Here is a 22181-nt window from a genome sequence, read left to right as displayed (position 1 = left end):
CTGTGGGGAAATGCTGCTCCTCTTTACTTATTTTTGTACTGTAAGCACTTTACAATGTGAAGGCTAAAGAACCCTTCAGTTATCTCTCAAGAGGAGTCAGGGATCAAAGCAGGAATCCTCTGATTACCATGCAACCACTTTATTTCCTGACTGAGCCATACAGTACCACCCACCAAACTACTATATCTGCAACACAAGTAATAGTCGCCTTGAAAATAACTGAGCTCAAAGTGCTTTGTCATACTAACAAAACAAAATCTTTGTTTCCTAATGACTCAGGAAAGAAGAATTCCTTTTTCAGTTGCTTCATATGTATCTAGATTGTTATTCTGGCTTAAAGAAAACTTGTTTTACAGACCGTGATGACAAGATTGTGTGTCCAAAGGACCAAACTGGTTCCACACTTGTATCTTGATAGTCCTTTTTTAATTGTTTCATCTTTCTCCAATACTTGAAAAAATAAACATATTCAGATCTAATATGTTGTCTTTAAGTTGACAAGTTCATTGATTACACCCCCTTAAATCTCTGATTTTAAAAGCCAAATCATTGGGGCTGGAAATATTTGATTTTAAAACAGAGGCCAACGGCAAACTACAAACAGCTATTTATCAGCATGACGACAAACTTGTTCACCATCTCTCTGCAGTGGAAGCTGTCACAAGGTTGCACCAATGAATGTGTTGTAAATTAAAATGTGAGGCAGCTAAATCGTTAGGACCCCAAAAAGCTTGTGCTGGCCCTGGGTAAATGCATTATGCTATAATTGGGTTTGGCAGAGAATGCAATTTGAATGGTTTGTTTTCCTCTTTCTCTCAGGCCTTTAGCTACAATTTTATTATCTGAGGGAATTCTGCTCTCACCAACTGTTGGCCTGATTTGGTATGCTATGTCAACAAGCGCCTCAGTTGATTGAATCTATAAGAGCACATGGAGTGTTTACCAGCTTGATACAATGATACAGTGTACAACTATCACTCTATCACTTAGGGTTCTGTTTCTGCCTTCCTCCCCCTCACAGGGACAGTAGTCAAGGACTGTTTTATAAATGGTGTTGACTTTACTCAGTCTGAACTTCGCAGATAAGTGAACAATAGCAACATTAACAACAGTGACAGAACAACTGCAGTACAAGTACAGGGGTGGTTCAAAAGGAAGAATGCTGATGAAATTGTTTTGTTGTGAATATTTAATCTAGTAACGACTGTTAACTCATTGAGTGCCACGCTCTTAGCCAAAGTTTTAGGGGGGGCACCACTAAACAACAATAACACAGACGCACCGTGCCGTGTCACAGCCTCTCGCCGCAGAATGTGATGGTCTCTCGGCCAAAGCAGGTCGGGAACACCGGCCCCACCGGTGGTCACGGTCCTTCTGTGGTACGGATCGGTGGTGCCGGCGGCCTGCTTTGGCCGAGAGACCATCACATTTTACCGCGGGAGGACACGGTGTTGCTGGAGCCGGGCGGGACTGTCGACTGAGAGCTTCCTGTTTCGGCTCCAAGCTGCTGGAGCCTCGCGGGTGAGAGCGGAGCAGCTGCTGCATCCACATGCTTAACTCGGTTTGCAAAAGCCGAGTTATAGTTATACATACAGTATGGATTACTGGATGTCAGACATACTTCCATTGGCCCTTCACAGGTCCTCATTAAAAGCTAAAGATCTGGCCCAAAAACACAGGTCCTGAGTGTGTCGGTCACAGCAGCAGCTTCCATATGGTTAACATTATAATTATTGTTTCATGAAGAATTGGTTTAAATGCTCATCTCTGTCTATAGGGCTTGAAACAACCGAATCAATGATCATGTTGCACTATGCAGATTGAGGCAGACAGTCAGTTGAATCAGGCCTTGTGATGCAGTAAATGAGGGCATCAAGCTCAGTTAGGCAGCAGCATTCACAGGTGAAGCTGAGAAAGAAATGTGCTAATGGAATTACAGACTCTCCTTTTCATGGGCGTGTCATTGTAATTCGTACCCTTCCAATAATTGCCTCCAAACAGGTATTTCTTCCTCTCATTCTTCCTCACAGGTATTTCTTCCTCTCTTCCTCTCAAAAACAAAAGAGTTAATTGTTTTACGCCTTAGGCCTAAAGCCCATCCAGCCTGAGTTTTAAAATCTTTCTATCAATATGCTGCTGGCTGTGTGTAGAAAATGTTTGCAGAGTCCGCATTGCCTGATAAACATGTTGCAACTACTTGGACCAGCCTTGTCATTTTGTCTGCACCTCTGTGTAAGGAGCATTCAAATGTGGAGGAGAAAGCAAATGGTGCGTAAATGAAGTTCTCCAATTTGAAAACCTCCAAACCCACCAGTTTTCTAGCAAACTCAGAGGACTAGGGAAAGTACTGATGTCAGGGAAGGATAAAATAACAAGAAACAACAAAGAAGTAGCAAGTTTACTAAAGCTTTGAGCACAGACACAGTCCTGTGTCTATGATGAAATCCACTCTTTTTGTTCCTTATTGAATGCCAAACACACTTTTTCTATTTCCATTTTCTTTATCTTTCATGCTTGTATAATTATTATATTATTATGTTGACACTGATCTGTATTATTTGAGACTAAGACCCACATTCAGTGGTAGTCTTACCACACTAAACATGAGAACATAACAGTACCAAAATCCAAATTGCGTAGACAACTAATGGCAAAAGGCTGTTTGAGTGCATCAGCTGACACACACAAGGAGACATGTGTCCCAGTTAGGGAAATAAACTCTAATACAATCTGACCCTGTGGAAGCTGGTATTACCATTATCCAGAGGCAAGAGCACAACTCGGAAATGGAAACAGTATAAAAAATGGAAGACAAGAAAACACATCAACCATGTATTGAAAAATATTACTTTATTTATCTCTACAACTGTCGCTGCAGCAGCTAATGCTTCTCATCTCAACCCCAACAAAAGAATAAATAAACTGATCCCAAGAATGAGAGGAAATCAATTATTCTTCAATATTTGCATTTTTTTTAGCTTACCCTCATCAACCCTATACATTTCTTAACTGAGCACATTAAAAATGGATTTTCCTCCTTTCAAGTTGATATTCTTTGTGCCCCCCACCACACACATGCACACACTGCTTTCAGCTTCTGATGAACTTCCTGCTTGAATGAGCGAAATAGGTTTGAAAGTGAAATGGGAGTTCATATCAAAGCCGGAAAAAGACTTTGCTTTGATTTTTTTTTTTTTTTTCACCAGCTACCCCACTTTTATTCGTGCAGGGGATGTCATTGACTGCTCTTTTTCAAAGCAGCTTTATTTCATACTTTTTCATCAAGTGCTGCACTGCCTGAAACCTGAGCCCATCACCCATCTGGCCTAACCCTAACCCTCTACATACATGTAACAGTATAAAACAGTCACAAGATTATAATTTGTGATAATTGTCAAGCTTTCCTCTCTGTTAGTGAAATGCCTGCTTTGTGTTGTGTTAGAGCATCTTGCAATTTCTTTTTTTGTGTTTAACCCCATTTGTTTTTTCTCTCTTCTCCAGGTCAGTTCCTCTGGGTGAACAACTCAGCCTTTGGAGGGCCGTGGGTGCTCAGTCCCTGGCTGTGGGGGGGGAAAGGTGTCTGTAGCCTGGACATGGCCATGTTCCTCCACCCCAAGCAAAGTGGCCAATACACCATATGGCTCATAGAGCGCGACAAACCTCCACTAGCCCTCTTCTCTACAGACACCCTCCCACGCATCACAGGGTAAGCACCAGTCTTATGCATATACAGTAAATTGAGAGTGTTTAATTTCTCATTGCTGTGTTTAGTACTGACTATATATTATATCTTTGGTGTCTCGTGGCACTGAGGGTGTACGGAGAGAATGACTGTCCACATGTATCTTATATTCATGCCAGCCAAGCTCCTCATTATGAATACCCCTTAACCTGTGTAAATGTGCTCCGTTAAAGGAAGCGATAGGAGATATTCAGCAGAATCAAATGATGACACCCTCAGTGAAAGCCTTTTTATGTAGAGACGGAGCTGGCTGGGTAAGAACAGGGGATAGGTCATTTGAAACACGTGCAGTTTGCTTTTACAGCAGGTGGGCACTGATTATTGCATTCATATAACCTTCCTTGTTTGTAAGCTTTAATTAACAGCAGGGTACACACTCCTCTCATTGCAGCGTGCCAGTGGAGGCTTGAGCAAGGTCTGTCTCTCACACTGAGAGGGACAGGGTGGCAGAGGCCAACACAATACTCAGCCCAGGAGATTCTTCTCCAAACACCGAATGTGTGTGGTCGTATGTGTGGGTGGCTGTATCTCCACCTCTATTAGTGTCACTGTAGCTGCATCGACGGTGTGCTGCTACCAGGCCTGGAATTTCGTCATTTTAGGGGCAGGGCCACTTGGCCTTTCGTGTTGTCAATTTTTTGAGGGCACAAAGGCCAAAAGCCAGGGCAGCAAGGCCATAAAATAAAACAATGATTCTAAATCCACGTCTTTAATGAATTTACTAACTACCGGTATCTGTTAAATTAATACATAAAACGGGCTCAAGCAAACCAGAAATTTTCTGCTTTAAATTCATTTATGCATTTAATTTTTTGCACAAGGGTCCAGTCCTATGCAGCTATGTGTTGAAATTCCTGTCTTACTTGTTCACTATTGCACTGGGCGATATGAGAAAAAATCCTATCACGATAATTTTTTTCAGTTGACATCAATTTATATCACGACATACATAGGCTAACTCAAATCACTATTTGGTCAAGCTTAAATATTCCCTTATTGGCACAAGTTAGATTTGAAGTTATCAGAAGGTTATTTTGTGATTTTTTTTTTTCCTGTCAAAAATTAAACATGACAGATGTAATGATGAACATTATACAACAGTATCATATAAATAAAACAGATGTTAGTAGTAGCTTGCCTGGGTCTCGGCAGTGTTCAGGTCGGCATAGTTCAACTTTATGCTCGAGTGCGGTGCGTTTGTGTCGGTGTGAACACAACAGCCGCTCATCTGGGCTGAGCAGCAGCAGAGCGGCCGCATCGTGACAGAGTCCGTTTGTTGGGTGAACCCGGTCGGACGTCGGTCCGCTCCAGCTGTCTGGTGTCTCCATTGTGAAAGTTTAGCGTTACTTCAGAGTTAATGACGCACCACACATCTTTTCACGGTCAGTCATCCCAGTTCTCCTTGACTCCTTCACATTTTCTTCCGAGGCAAAACTCTTTTTTTATTTTTTCTATTTTTTACCGGCGGTGTTCCTCTGCTGACGTGCACAGCTGTAGCAGCCCAAACACTTAGCACGTGTTGGCTCTTTTCCAGCCACATGATTGGTTCGGCGGGTGGGGGGTGTTTGATGAAGTCACCTGGTTGGCCGGTGATAGATTGGTCGTCAAACTGTTGTTATAGCCGCCCGAGCGGTTTATGCCAGGCTCGAATCAAACCCACCCCTGGCCCTCGTGGCCCTCGTGAAATTCCTGCGCTGGCTGCTACAGACACTTATCATGTTGTTTGTGTGTGCAACCTCCTCCAGTCTCTCTCATGGCACCAGAATCATATGAACGTCATGCTTGATGCATCTCTGTCGTCCCTGAAGCCGTCTGAGTGTGGGAGGGGAGTGTGCGTTCATGTGTGTATGTGTTTATGGAAATGCTCGTGCTGGTGTGTCTTGAGGGAAGCATAATGGGGATGCACTCATTACATGTGTGACGGATTAGACTGTGCGTATGTGCGCTCTCATTTGCAGTCAGAGCCTGCCGTACGCCCACACCGTCTCTGCTGTTTGGAGACTCGCTCAGCCAAACTGCCCACATTTCTACTCTGATGTGAGGACGCTCATAAAAAGAGAGGGCAAAAACAAAAGGCAAGAAGAGCCACCCGTAGACACTAGAGAGTCGCTCAGCTTACTAATTGTAAACCGGTGCCCTTGGCTTTGAATTCAAATGCTGTGTTTTGGCGTGTCTGCCCAGCTCAATGGTCAGGGCACTTAGCATAGTGGTTGGCCAAGAGGCAAACAAAACATCCCTATACACAGCGGTCATTTAACTTGCTCCCACTAACTTGAATATAGACTAAAAATTGTAAGGTGTTGTTCAAAACAAGCATTAGATAATTGTTGCAAAACAAAAACATTGCAAAAGCAGAATTAAGCTGTGGGTCACTGACTTGTAAATTATGAGGTCGAAACGGCCACATCACAACTAAGTTCCTGCTGACATGGGAGCAGCGAGGCTTCCCATTTTATTTTCTCTATTGATGCTCTTCGACAGTTGTAGTGCAACGTGGATGCATATTTCAGACTTAACATTCTTGAAGAAACAATTCCATTGATGAATCCACTAACAGCCGTGGAGTGAGCACTTTCTTTGAAACCATTGTGTTAATGTTGCATCACATCTGATGAAATTGTCAAAGCACAAAAAAGTATTTGAAAGTTAATCACTGGCTAATGCTTCATCCTAGATAAATTATTTGAAGTAAATAAATTACACATTAAAAATATAGTTGGGCATTGAAAAACAATATCAATACATGGAGTAGAATATAGACACTGTTTTTATAGCGGTGTTTCGTTGTAAACTGCTGTAAGCTTATAGCATTCTACTTCACCAAATGTAAAGTGGCAACTTAACTAAACCAGATCCCACTGACCCACAAAACCAAAACATCAAAGCCTAACAAGCAGTCTGTGGAAGAATGTCACTTGGACTGCATGCAAGTGATGATACAATGTGGTCCTTTGCACATATTAATCTTGTTGTTTCAATCTGACTTTAAACACACACATGAAAGTGGACCTCATCACTAATGTTAGTGATAAAAGTTCTGGTTTAGGTGGGAGAGTTTGTGTTCCCACTACAATACAAGTAGAATTTAAGGGTTAGCTTTTTATTACACCTCTTCTTGGCGTGTGCCTCAGATTTCATCATACAGTGTGTAACGATACCTGAGGGAAGCATATTTAGGACCTCTGAACACAGCCCACGAAGAGCTTGACTCATCAAGCATTGTCAGCTCTCACGGTGAATGTCAGCATCCCAAGTGTTTCAGTCAGCGCTGAAGGAGAGATGGCTGCAAGATAATGAATGTCTGTATTCACAGTGAGGTGTCCTCGTATGAATTGGGTTTGGATGTGTGTGCACTCTTTGCTATGCATGCATGTGATGGGTCACTGTGACCACGTTACCGTGACAGTATGTATGGGTGATAAGATATACTGTTATAAAACGGAAAGGTGAAATCCCGCAATCTGATTGGTTGTTAACCGTGGTATAATGAGCATATACCACGGCTACTATTCTAAAACCTTATCACAGCATAGGCTATCACTCCGCGTCAGGCACGTATGACTGGTATGAATGGAAGTTGTTGTCATGTATCCATGACAACGGACTGTTGCAGTCCGTAGCCCAAGACAGCTGATGTTTTTACGATGTTAAAAAACGGACTAAAGTAGTTGAATCCACATGTTTAAGGTGAACTTTCACCTCCAGAGGGTTAACAATGGTAGAGTGGACTGAGCAGTGACTTTCACCTGAAAAAAAGCGGAGGAAAAGACGAGATGCAGAGCTACTTGGAGCTAACGTCTGGAGAGGTGGGACTATTTTTTTCACAGTGAGGCTATTTTATTGGATAATATGTATTTCTGGTTGAATAAAACTACATGAAATTGATTGCGTATCCCTCTTTTATATTGCCTTTATTTGTAACCGTTTTATAAAAGCAATATATCACTCCAGTCCGTGGTATATGCTCATTATACCACTCTAAGGGGGTTGTCGTCCCTCCGCTTCGCGTCAGGCCGAACAACGCCCCTTAGCCGTGGTATAATGAGCATATACCACGGCCTGTCGTGATATATTGCTTAAATATTTGTGTCAATCAAATTGTGTGGCATAGGGGCGGTGCGTGGCGCAGTGGGTAGAGCGGCCGCCCCATGTGGAGGCTACAGTCCTCAACGCAGGCGTCCCCGGTTCGAATCCCGCGTCGGGCAGACCTTTCCTGCATGTCATTCCCCCTCTCTCTGCCTCACCCTTTCCTGTCTATCTATACTGTGGACTATCGAATAAAGGCAAAAAGCCAAAAAATATACTTTAAAAAAAAAAAAAAAAAAAAAAAAAAAAAAAAAAAAAAATTGTGTGGCATAAAGCCACGTATCAATTATTGTGCTGTATATTGTTGACCTATAAGACTGGTTTGGGCTTTCCACACAGACACACACTCACTTTTATACCACGGCCTGTCGTGATATATTGCTTAAATATACCACAGGTACACACTGCTACAGCTCTGCCTCTCCCTATATTTTGACATCTGCATAACACACTAACAACAACAATACATGCACACATGCAGGATGCACATACATGCAGTGTGCATTCATTTTCCTCACAGCAGAGTCACTATATCTATAACAACCATCCTGCATGACAAAATGCAGTCATGCATTACAGTGGAATGTGTTGGATGTCATTTACAGCACGCCATCAGAGCACTATCATCTTAGAATTGATCCATAGCTTGTGTAATGTGGGGGAGGGAAGCACCAAAGGAGGCAAGTGTTAATGCTAAATTCTGACATTTAGAGGGAACATTACAGCAAGTGATATATTATATACTATTAACTGCACTGCACATTCCCCCCACATAAAGTCAGCATATCAAAGTAAGTACAGTACATCCTCAGTGTTTTAGAAAACGAATTTAATAAGCAACACTAAATCCTGTTGTTACAAATTAACTGAATATGCTCAGCAGTATAATATGCAGCACAGTGTTTTTAGTCTTAAAATAGTATAAATACATGAACCAACAGTAGACAGGCTGTATGCACATAGGCAAGTACATTAGTTTAACTTTTTACTATGTTGCTGACATTATCATAATGAAAGTTGGAGACAATTGGCTGAAATCAAAAGAACAGCCGCATTTGTTTTCCAAATTGAAGCAGCTGTAATCCCTAAGTAAAAGATTATTCTTGCCACTAATTTAATTATTCAGTTTACAGTTCCATAAATGAAATCAAAAGCAGCCTCAACACTGACATCATATTTGTCCATGTATTCAATGTAGATACACTTAGCAGGTTGAATAATGGCCAACTGCTCCATTACTTAGCTTCTCATTTAAAATAAAGGAATCAATATAAGCCGTGCATCTGGTTCTGGAATGAAAAAAAAATGCTCTCACAAGCTGCATGTTCAAGGCTTATATATGATAAAATAAACACTTAGTTACTAAATGTAATGCATTTCAACACTTAACATTTACTTACACTTTACACATACTTAACATGTAAAAACTGTGTTGCACACATTTATTTTGGCAACAGCCATGGGTTGGACGCAGCATGTGCTCTAGTTGTTAGAACTCTGTCTGAACATCCATCCATCCCTCTGTCACTCTCTCTCTACATCCATCCCATACCTTTGGGGAATTGCTTCAAATTAGCCACAAACTGTTTTGGTACTCAAGGATGAGGAGACCTGACCTGATCATGATGGTCAGAGTGACCTCACAAAATGCAGTTTCCGCCTTGTGAATGTGTTTCTCAGTAACGGTTCTTTAAATGTGGTTATAAATGTCCCTTTACACTGTCATGGGTGAATTGGATTAAGTGTCAATTAAATTGTGATGGCCAAGGTGATATCTTAATGTGATATCTCAAGACTTTCAAGGTCATGGTGACCTCATGTTTTTGTAAATGCAATGAATTGGAAATCTGTGACGTCAGAGAGATAAACCCCTGCCCCTACTTAAAAAAAATCCTAGAGGAAACACTGCGCATAATATTGTTTGCACTTGAAAAAAAGAAATAAATATTTAATTTTATTTCTTTTATCTTAACTTTTATACATTTTAGTTTTCGTTTCAATTTGTGGAAGAAGAAAAAAGCTCGGTTAAATAAAAGTCTGTTGGTCCAGTCATATATTTTGTCATTGTAGTTTTAGTAAAGTCTCGTCTCATCTCGTTCTCGTGAACCCATTATCGTGTCTCGTCTCGTCTTGTGAGATGAGTGTATCGTCACACCCCTAGTTCAAATCCTGCATCGGGTGGCCCTTTCCTACATGTCATTCCCTGAATGAAGAAATTAATGAATTAATTAATGAACTAATGAATGGGCTTTTAAAGAAATTCAAGCCATTTAGATAAAAAACTGAAAAAAATGAAGCCTTTGTTTTGCATTTAGTCACTGGCTATCATCTCAGTTTTTTTTGCCTAAATTCTACTGTATTCATGGTACAACATCATTTAATCTAGGTGTGATGACCTATTTCATTCAGTGATATTAACACAATAAGATATTTATACAGAATTTTCTAAGGTCCAGTATTTCTTCTTTTTTACCACGCAGTAAAATGTCTCAGGGAAACTGGAGTAATAATACATCCACTCCACAGAGAATCTCTGAAAGACATGTTTTGTGGTTCCTTCAATGAATGGAGCTAAACCAGAGTGAGAGAGGTCACCTCAAGGCCTCCTCATTGGCCAAGCAGTGCATTCAGCCCTGGCAGGCCTTTACAACGCCTCAGCTCTTCCACTTAGTGCTCACTAGAGCTGACCTGCAGTTCTTGGACTGTGGTCGCCACAGGGTTGAGGCTGATGGGATCCTCATAGCTCTGGATCTGGGAGTGCTGCCAGTAGAAAGGCTACGATTGCTAGAGATCATTGGTGAAGAGACGGAGGCAGTTCTAGAGCTCTGAGTTTCATCTCTTTGACCAACAGTGTTGTATATAATGTCTCAAGGACAGACAGGAGCTGTAATGTCTCAAGGACAGACAGGAGCTGTAATGTGTCCTATACTGTAGGCAAACTGATGGGGCTGGTGAGAACTTTGAAAACTTTTGGACAGTGGACTGATTGTTGACTATAGGATTTATCCAGACTGTTACAGAGACCTCAGAGGTGAATAGCAGGATGTTGGATGCAGAGATTGCTCCCAAATCAAATCAAATCAAATCAAATGTATTCATTAGGGGTGTAACGGTATATGTATTCGTCCCGTGCCGTCACGGTACGGGGGTCACGGTTCGGTGCACACAGTCACACGACGAATACGTCTGAATGAATATTAAAAAAAAAGAAAAAAAGTCGAGTCCTCCAATCTAGGTGGCGGTAATGAGCCTCGAAGCTGCCACAACCGTCATAACAGACGAAGAAGAGAAGTGATGAGAGAGTGAAGTTAGAGGAGGAGAGCTGTCTGCTTCATTTATGTCACCGTGTGGCTTCTCAATGAAACACAACGGCGGCGGCGGCTCGCGACTGGTCGACCGGACAAAGTCCGTCGGCGCTATTTCACGGATGCGCGCTGCGTCGCTAGAAACGCATCAAACACGTAGCGCATGTTCACCCGCCTCCCCTCCCTCCCACATGTCAATCACTGGTGCGAGGAAACAGACAACTTCTGTGCAACAACTCATCCCGCTGCTTTTAAGCCTGTTGACATGAACACAGACAGGACCAGAAACATCACCAAAGCAACTGCCATCTAGTCTAAATTAACTGTGTAAACCAACATTGATGTTAGTTTCTTGTTTTTTTTAAAAAAAAATAATAGTTGCCAGTTGTCAAGTGCAAGTTTTTTCTCCTCTAGAATTAATGAATGGCATGATAACACTCCTAATGCACTTGTTTTATTTTATATTCATTTTTTTTTCTACTTTTATAACACAAGACAGATTTTAGTTTTACATTCATTTAGTGTCTGTTGTACCGAAACCGTACCGAACCGTGACCCCTGAACCGAGGTACGTACCGAAACGTGACTTTTGTGTACCGTTACACCCCTAGTATTCATAAATCACATTTAAAAATAGAAAGCAGTTGACCAAAAACCTACTGCACTACATGTGGCAGTTAAAAAGCGAGGGAGCTCTTATAAGTGAGGTGGCCCATGTCTGTCGACCTGAGGGGATGAAGAGATGCTCTGTCTCTGCTTTACATGTGTGTGATTATATTTTAGCTGTTTCACAGAGCCAGTAGGTCAGAACTGTTTTGTCCCATTTGCTAATATGTTTGATACCTGATAATATATAGTTAATAAGCAGGTATTGGTGTCACATTTGTGTTTTGTCAGGTTGAATGACCTGCTTACAGAGGGTCAGCTTTCTTCCTAGATTGTATATATATATGTTGTTGGGATGTTTGCTGTAGGAGCAGGAGGGCTGTGAGGATTACTGTGTACAGCTGCTGTGCTGGCTATAGGAAACTCTCATGCCCTCTGCTTGTTGGCTTTACAGCAGCAACTATTGCAACAGTTTGTGGTCGCGCTTGTTTGGTTTGTATCATGATGTTTGTCCATTCTGAGAGGGGCTTGTAGTCCAGTGGATTTGTTTGGTTGGATATCTACGAACCTGCAGCCTCTCTACTGTCCCTGTAGTCTTTTAAACACAATGGAAACAGCTTCCTCTTCCTCTAGTTTTTACACCATTGTCAGTGTTTGTGTGCATGTTATCTGTGTAATGACATTTATGCGTGTCTATGAATTGGGGAGACAGAGCTTTGAAAAAACACTGAAGGGAGGGGTGTATTCACTTTTTAGTTCAAGATTCAAGGTATCTTTATTATCCCTGGAAGGGCAATTTGATTAACAGCCCGTAGTAACGAATCGACATCAACAAAAACAAATAGAAAAACACCAAACACGACTCCTATTACATAAAGTCATTAAGTAAGCTGATGACAACAAGAACAAATGACTTGTGTTCCTGGAGGGAGACAAAGTTCTTTCTCAAGCATAGCATACTCAATATTTAAAGTATCATTTGACATATTAAGAACAACTTTTTATGACACACTGTCAATCAGTGTTATCTGCATAAATAAACACCAGTCATTTGGATGAAGGTCAGCTGTGAGGTTAGATGACAAAATTCAATGCCAGGACAGGACCACATCTAATGTCAGCATTAGTTTGACAGTACAGTGTAAGTGTTTCCCATACATAGACCAATGTGTGTGAATCAAGACCAAGCGCCACAAATTGATTCCACTTTTGTTTCTCTCGACACAATATATTCATCTCCGCATAGCGCTCTTTTCTCTGTCATTCTCATTCACACACACAGACAGCACATACATGCCAGTGGTGTGCGGTAAAAACAAAACTTGTCAACCAGCGCATCACTGGTGCATGCACATACACTGATGGCTGATTGGCCTGCTCCTCCTCTGCACGCACACATCAAAGGAAAACCCAGTGCAGTGGATCATTTGGCACTTGCACAGAGAAGACGGTCGGCCACGGTCTGGAGTTTACAAAGGTTAGCATGATATTCTTTGTTCAAATACGCCTGCTCTAAATTATTGTTAACTCAGAAAAGGTAATGTTATCCGTCGGCATAGCGAACGTTGGTAACACAGCAAACAATGTGATTAAGATGAGATGCGGTTACAGTTGAGAAAGACTACTATGCCCACAGTCAAATCAATGCAATTCATTCCTTGAATGTCACAGAATCTAAAGATTGCAACTAAGACAGGCAAAAATTCAAGTGAAAACCAAACGTTTTGACTTTAATTTTGTTGAGTAATTCTCAACATGAAACCTAAAAGACAGGTCTTCCTCCAACATAAAGTCTTGGTATTTGTGTGAGCAAACTAATTTTCCTGGCCTGCCCTGTAATGTATGGAGTTGGGGTGAGGAACGAAACCAGGCAGTGTTCTGGTAAAAATGTTTTTAGTTGTCGTCTCTTAAAGAGCTTACTTTTAAAGAAGTAAGATTGAACTGAATAATTTCAAATGCTTCTTGGAGCTTTCAAAATTGTCTCAGCAGGTGACCTTGAAGAACAGTAGATAAGCATACAGGTTTATATTTAACATGACTATATTTGTTTGGAAAAAGGCTGACATCAGACCTTTAGGTCTTCATGTGTAGTATATCAAACGTTATATACATTTATATATTTGTGTCAATCAAATTGTGTGGCATAAAGCCACGTCTCAAATATTGTGCTGTATATTGTTGACCTATACGACTGGTTTGGGCTTTCCAGTGAGACACACACTCACTTTTCTCTGGCTGAACAAAATGTTATCACTGTGTCTCTATAGTATTTCAGTGACATCTCCCTATGGGACGTCATAAAAAGTTTCAGAAATGCAACACTTCATATAGGCTATCCACACACGAGTTATATCTTGTCATCCACAGCTTGCATACTCCACAATCCTCTCCTCTCATGCACATCCTCTTTATCTATCCCCCCTTCTTCTCCCAGACAGGTTACATAAAGCACTATGGTTTTTATTCCCACTCTTCCCCTGTGTTCACAGGCCTTCTGTCTCAACTACGAATCTCTAATCACATTTCCCCAAACTTGTGTTGTAGATTCCTGACAGCTGAAGTTTTACACAAGAGAAGAGGGAGGTGAAATTTGGGAAAGCAACAGTGGCCTAGTTTTATGACAAGACTAAATTTCAGTTTTTACCTATGGCAAAAGCACTCGCAAATTTCAAGCCCAGAGTTTTAAAGCTTAGCACCTAAATCACAAAAGCCTTTTGCTGTGATGCGCGTTTTGCATCAAAGCAAATGCTGAGGCAGAGACCGTTTTTTTTTTTCTCTCCCCGTTTGCCCTCATCTCCCTGACAGCTTGTGTTATGAAGAGCATGTCTCTCAAGTGTATGAGGAGGATGAGGTGTTACCTCACTACAAAAAAGTAAGGATTAACTTACTTAAAAATCCAGAAATTACATATCAGTATAATCAAATTTGAAACACTGCAGCTGCCAAAGGACTTGACCATCATAAAGGTCAAATGACCTACAGCAGTGGTTCTCAACCTTTTTGAGTCGCGACCCCCAATTTAACATGCACTTCTGTCCGCGACCCCCCCCCCCCCCACACACACACACACACACACACAAATACACACACGCACACGTACACACACACACACACACACGCCAGTGTGAACGCATGATGGATAAAGCGCAGCGCTGTCCGCGGTGGGGTTTTTTTTTGCCTTTTTAGTTCTTGATCCCTCTATTGGCTGCTGTAGTTTTGTCTCCATGGCTAATGTTTCGACCTGGAGGTTTTCATCAGGGCAAAAGAACAAAACAAAGTGACGGAGTTTAAATAGATGCGGGTGGCGAGTTGATGCGGTGTCCACACACCCGGGCTGGTTTATGTGACATGCGAGGACCTGTCGGCGCAGGAGCGAGTGGAGCGTGGATGCAAGCCAGTCTCCTTCAACCATGCACGGAAAAGGGGAATGACAAGAAAAATGTTTCTAATTTATTAAGAAACAATGCCCAGGTCAGCAATGCATGCCAAGAAACATGTCATTCATTTATCCCCTCCAGTCAACACAGCTGGACACACACAACTCAACTGACGTGTAAATGTAAATAAGTGTTTCAATAGCACTTTTACGATACACGTTTATATCGATAACGTCTGGAAAAACCACCTCATGAGAGCGTAAAAATGTTTTTGCGATATTTGAGACTTTTTTTCAAAGTTAAGGTGTCTCCATTACCTGTTTTTACCAGAATCTCACGCGCACAGACCAGAACCATACCGCTTGATACAATGAATTTTGGACAAACAATGAAGCGAAAAAAAACAACTAAAACAACTCTCTGTAACGACCTTTACTGTTATAATGTTTAAGTAGCCTAATGATTAAGTTTAAGTTCTGCGATTTCAGACTGTCTGTGAACGCATCATGGCCCTATGTGGTGATGAGGTGAGGTGAGGGGCAGGAGAGAGAGAGCGGTGTCTGTGTGAAATGAGAAGGGCAGACATGAGACAAGTGGACAGGTTCGTTGTTATTGTTTTGGTGTAGTTACGGCCGACAGTAACTGGTTTTGAGTAATACAATGCATGTTTGAGAGTCGCTCGTCGTCCTTCTAACGTCCGGTCGGACGCTACATTAATTAATTAATTAATTTTGCATATTTATATTTTTCCAAAATGATTTGGCGACCCCCAGAAATCATCTCGCGACCCCAACTGGGGTCGGGACCCTAAGGTTGAGAATGGCTGACCTACAGTACTTATAAAACAGGAGCAGGATGCTGTTCTCCAGCAGAGCTACACAGAGCTAACTGCCTCAGCAATAGTCTGGTGACACTGCTGCCATGTGTGTTGGTAAAGTGTATCGCCCCTACAGGCAGTGTGACGGTGGTAGCTTGTAAGGTACCGTACTGTATCTTATGAAAAAGGACATAAAACAGGGAAAAGGGCTTTAACCAGTGACCATTACATTTTGATTTCCAATTTGATATTTAGAATGATTTCATTGGTGATACTCTTGTCTTTCATTCGTCTTCCCAGTTGCACCAGGTTGTGTACTTTTACAACCTCATAGTTTGGCTAAAGTCAAACAAAATGTATTACCCCCTACACAAATCAGTGCAGCCTAGGGATATGCTGCAATGTGTCATGGGATACTGAGTTATTAATATTACATGGTTGACTTTTTTTAAGAGACACTTTGTTGTTTATTTTGACTCTTTGCGGTAAAAGAACCCCCCCCCCCCCAAAAAAACCCAAACCTTTTTTTTTGATATTGCATTTAAAGTTTTCTCTTGCATGGCCAGCAGCTATATCCATCCCTCAGTGCGATGGTTTCCAACCTGGGGTCTGGGCCAGAGGTCTGAGGGGCGTCACAGAGCTTTGTCCGCTGATGTTCTGAGGTTATCAAAATTATATTTGTGCAGGCAATTTGAAAATCCCAAATAGCACACCCTTTTGGATAATCAAACAAAGAGAATAGGAACAAAAATCCTGCAACTGTTGTTTATTTCTGTAAATAAAAGTCTGTATCTGATCACATTATTCTTTTGATGCATCTGTACAGGCAGGGGTTGTGGATGTCGTTTTTTTGATTGAAAAAGGAAATTTTTGGTTTGGTTTGCGCCCCCCCCCCCCATGTTGGTTTTGGTCCATGTTGTGTGGCAGAAACAGTTTGGATTGGGAGTGAACTGAATATGATTCATGAGACTGTGGACTCAAGAGGATCCTTTGTCAATATTCCACTATAGTACTTTTGATTTTGACTAAATGTCCAGCATTTTTAAAGCATTCAGCTTCAGAAATATTGAATAGTTTATGTACTGTATAGCTTCTAGGCATCTAACCAAGGAGCCATTAGTCAAGTGTCAAACTGAAAAGGCACTCCACTGGAAATACAAAGCTCAACGCGAGTATTGTCGTTATGTCACAGATCTTGTTGCAGCAATTTAGATGTAATCATGCAGGTCAGATGAAGCTGGGCACTCATCCAAATTACAAATGTCAAACTTTAAAGGCAAGAATATCTGAATGTATTACAGTGTTAGGTTATACAGAGTATAACTAAGACTTGTAGTGCTGACGTACATCTCTGGCTTAATTTCATGCTATCCATTTCCAGAGCATAAAGGTTAATCGTGTCTGTTCTTGTGACACAACCTTATATCCAGTGTAAAGTGTCCTGGATATTTCAGAGATGTGAAGCTGTCAGTATCAGAGACAGTTTTATCTTATATCTCAGGTCGTAGCTCAATGACTTTGACCTGGTGAAAGAGACGGTGTGTGCCAGTCATTTTAGAGAGTTTAAAAGATGTTTAAATTTTTCATCACATTCTGCAGCAGTCCTCAGATAATCTTTGTGAAGATAGATGATTAAAAACTACTGGCCTTTATGCATAATGTTAATTGGCATTATTATTTGTGCATTAAAGTTGACCTGACGGTCTCTGCAATGACTGTATTTGCCCGTACGTTTTCACTCACTGCACAAAGCTATACACACAAAAACATTGCCTGAAGCTACTTTTGTCTCTCAAGCCCTCATTTGACACAATCCATTGAATAGTATCATTGTTTTATGTTTGGATTTTTGGTACTGCTGTGTTGTGATCGTGACCCAGATGATAATGATTGTTTTCATGTAGAACCTGCATTGTGTCATATTTTGGGAGCACAGCTCAACAGTGCCATGGTGAGAACCTATTGGCTAAATAGATTAATGTGAGCTGGCAGTCTTAGTTTTTTGACAGCAGTGGTGTTTGTTCCTAGCAACGCCTCAAGTCTGACCATTCACTCATGCACTGAACTGTGAACCACTCACTTAAAAAAAACAGTAAACCACATTTAGCCTTAAACCTCCACACTTTACATACATTCAGGGGGCAGAGTGAATGGAGGATCTTTAACTCCCCTCTTTGTCCTCTCCCTTGGTGCCTCCAAAATCAGATATTGTGCTTGAATGGTCTGTTCCTCACAATTGCACAGGCCATTACAGATCAGAGGACAGCAGGAGGGACAGGTTGATCATCAGGTGTTTGTCTTACAACTCAGGGAAAAAAGTCCTGCAGCTCTCCGCTGGGAGTCTGATCGGAGAATTGCAGATGTATGATCACCTCCAATCAGGCTGTCTTCCAGTCAGCATTACCTCATGGTCGAATAGCAGTTGGGCTATTGAGGAGATGACAGAAGCGTAGTGCCATGAGGTCGAAAACTCAAATCACAATAAAATTTGAAGCACACATGGTAATAACAAACATCTTGGTAATTTATTTTATCTTAAACAATTGATATAAGTGCATCTGAACACTGGTATTGCAGCATAGTTTGCATAGTACAGAGACATTTTATGAATAAATGCAAATAAATAAATAAATAAATGCAAAACCTTTTCTTAAGTCTCCAATATGTTTAAATCAAGCTGCACATTGTGGAAAACAGAGTCTTTCACTCCCTTCTGCTAATGTGGTTATGTCATAGTTACATTGTCCTAGTTAGCTGCTCTGCTGCTACACAGTAGTGTCAAAATCAAACTGTCATGGTAACTCAGGTGTACTTTCTATACCACTCGAGATGAGAGGTCACTTTTCGGAGGATGTTGTTGGAGGCTTTGCAGGACAATCAGCTTCTCCAATCACTATGACTACAGTTGTGTCAGCATAACTATATGGCGCATGTGTTTAAAAGCTGTTTATCATTTCCATCCTTCTGCACATTTGACTGCTCTGGCCTCCATGTCAATGCTTCCTCAAGCAGAATACTCTAAATGTGTGTCAGAAAAATGCTGTTTGCATAGGAAAAACTCAGAGTGTGACTCAACAGATGAGTACAACTGGTATTGGAAATGGCCTTTAGAATCACAGGTGCTGTCCAGTTAGCATTGTATTCTTAATGAGCAAAATGATCTATATGTGAAACCTGTAACGACTGACACTGTCCATACAAGAAAGTGTGTGTGAGATAATGTCTGGTATATGTATGTATGCAGCCTTCTGATCAAAGAACACAATATTTTTGGGGTAAATTGTCACCCATGTTGCTAATTTCCCATGACCAAACTAAATGCACAGCTGTCACTGCTCACAGTTTAGGGATGTTCCTGTTGAAAGTCTCACATCAACTCATATCTAGATAGGGAACAGATGGTTGTTATGGCCCCTCTTCCTCAGGGTTACTTCACTATAAGTAGTTACCACTTGAGCTGCACTCACACATATGTTAATTATCTCCAAGCACCCAATTGCTGCTCCACTACATGGCCCCTGGCATCCACGCTGCCCATCCCTCTCCACCAGCAGCTAAAGCACATGTGCAGGAAGTGATTCCCTTATTTGGACCTCCATATTCACCGACAAACAATGGACATCATCATTATACACTATTACTGATAATGACTTGGAGCTTGGCTGTATTTTGAAAATGTAAACGTAAGGTTTTAGTGAGTGCCAGTGTGGTGGAGCAGAGGAGCAGGAGGAAGGAGGTGTCCGGAATCAAAGAGTCTTGCACTTTCTTTTTTATTGCAGTGTGTTGCTGTAACTAATCTGCTGTCATCTGTTCATAGCATTTTCAAACCAGCTCATTTTGCACTGTCTGGTGCTTGCTGCTATGGAAATGTAAACAATGGTGACAGATGCTCACATAAAGTATTGACAAAGGAATTAAATAAATGAAAGAAACTACACTGCGGATGAAGCAGGGATTCTGGTTTGTAAGAAAATAATTGCAAATTTTAGAAAAGAAATCACTGTTCATTAGTTATATTTTATCCAGCAAAGAACTCTTGTGAAAAAAATAAATTACGTTTTGCAGATGCCCTTCACAAGGTTGAGCCTTGTTAGAAAGTACATGTCTTGTTATTTTTAAACAGATGCAAGTCTCTTCCTACCGTAAACTGATGTTTTTGTAAACATTGATGTAGATTTTCACTTACGAGCTTCATCCTTGAGGAAACTTCTTCTTAAGTCTGCAAATCTGTGCACATTTGCTAATTTTCCCTCCATCTTACTTTGAACAAAGTTAGTGGATCAAAGAGTGATCTAATCATATATTCCAGTATCTGAGGTTATTAGGGTAGATACAAGTGAGATAGACACCAGCCATCCTTGAACAAGAACGTCATTCATGTCTGCACCAGATTAGATCTGTACAAATGGATCAAAGTGATAAGTGTCAACTAATTATTCTTTCAGCATGAAGTAGTTCTTCTTTCAGCATGCCGATGACATGTCCCAGTTAAATGAAATGACACAGTCTCTAAAAGAAAGGGAATAGATATAATTTGGTTACAACATTCACTGCCAGTCAAACTCGTTCATTATGGGAGGATGGGCAGTAGAAGGCATGCGGGGTGGTCCTGTAAATTTAATAGCTTTCCTTATTTTCAGCACGCTATTCTCTTTCTTGTATTGAAAAATTACTTTTGATGTCAGCTAAGGGAATGCCTTATATAGATTCATAGAAATAGTTTAAAATTCATTCATGGGTAGGAAATACAGCTACATCGTCCTTCATATCATTAATCCATTTCCATCAGTATCACTGCAACTCTGTGCTTAGAGCTCATTAGCTAATGTTAGCATGCTTGCACACTAATTTGATACAGTATTGCAACCATGTTAATTGGAGCATAGTTTCATTGTAAATTATTTTAATTAATTCTGGCAAATTCTCATTTGTAGTGGTTTGTCTAATATTCTAACGAGAGTAAAATGACAAAACATCTCATCATCGGTGGAAATCTTAGGTTAGAATGGTGAAAGGATTATCTCCAAGACAAACATATGAAATCACAAGTCCATTGAAATATGTATAAAGTGTAGCTGCAGCCTGTCCTACCAGGAACAGTGTTTCACCTACTCCAGAGGACTCACCATGGACAGTTTCCATCACAAGTTTGATGGTTGTGCTTGGGAGGAAAAAGTTCTCAGATACTTTGGAAGACAAGTACGTGGGAACTATTGGGAGCATTTCTGCAGAAAATGATGACACCAACAGAAAGAATGTTTCTCTCAAGGGTCTCTCGTTGCCTCTCAAGCCGCGTAGTCAAAGTGACACACTGTACAAACACACAAGAGGAGACTGTGGCTGGGACATAAATTCGAGGAGTATTTTCTTTTTAAATATTTCACAGGCACAAAATCTGTAAGGGGACTTGCGATTATGAAACAAGGTTCCTGAGCTGCTAGTGTTCACAAAATCAAAGCAAAGTTCAGACGGCTCATCTTGGTAGAAGCTTTGTGACTTTAATGAGCTCTCTAAAGCCCAAATAAAGCAGCAGTCAGTGCTCTTCATTATCTGTTATTGTCCTTGATGAGCAGTCTGGACAGTCAGAGGTTATATTTAAAGTTGTATGAACAATGTGAAAATGCAGAGACCTTTTTTGTCCTTGTGCTCCCTTGAAATTGAAAGTTTGAAAGTCATAATCTAAAGTGGTGCAAATGAGTCAAACTGTATAGCATCTTCCTGTATCACATGACAATAATAACGTCTTCTCAGTGGTGTATGACCATGTATGACATTTCTTCCACTTCTTCACATCTTGCTTTATTTTTCTTTTTACAAAAACAAACAAGAAATTAGAGGCGTGACATGAGGTTGGTGATGTATGTTTGAACATGCTCTGAGGCTATTGAGGTTGTTCATTATACAATATACTGTAGAGAATTGGCATAGAGAATTAGGGTGGATAGTCTTGCAGTTTTTGGCTTTGTGGTTGAATTGGCAGGATGTTTGTTTACTCCCAAGCTCTCGCGTGGCTGCCTTGTTCTGTAAGACAGATGTGACCTTTTTTTCTATCAAGCCCAGATGTTTATGCAGAAGAAACATGTACTGTATATGATAATAATAGCACCTGATTAATTCTCCCATGTCACTATGACAGTCTGCCAAACCTCCGGCCCACGCACATATATATACTGTCATGGCACTTTGTCTACAATCAGATTTAATAGAAGCCACCATCCTGTTGGAATAACTGTTTCAAGTAGGATGTC

General features: G+C 40.9%; 1 protein-coding gene across 1 annotated transcript in view; it reads left to right on the top strand.

Moving 5' to 3' along the window:
• Positions 1-22181, top strand: part of alk (ALK receptor tyrosine kinase) — a 362208-nt gene that overhangs the window by 228715 nt on the left and 111312 nt on the right. The window contains exon 4 of the mRNA XM_085767765.1: positions 3502-3706. Coding sequence (XP_085623891.1) covers positions 3502-3706 — 205 coding nt within the window. The remainder of the gene's footprint in view (positions 1-3501; positions 3707-22181) is intronic.

The sequence above is a fragment of the Trachurus japonicus genome, chromosome 22, assembly GCF_045865225.1.
Source record: "Trachurus japonicus isolate A0001 chromosome 22, Traja_1.0".
Classification (NCBI taxonomy): Eukaryota; Metazoa; Chordata; class Actinopteri; order Carangiformes; family Carangidae; genus Trachurus; species Trachurus japonicus.
Note: the sequence above shows the minus strand (reverse complement) of the source record. Positions and strands in the feature narration are given on the sequence as shown.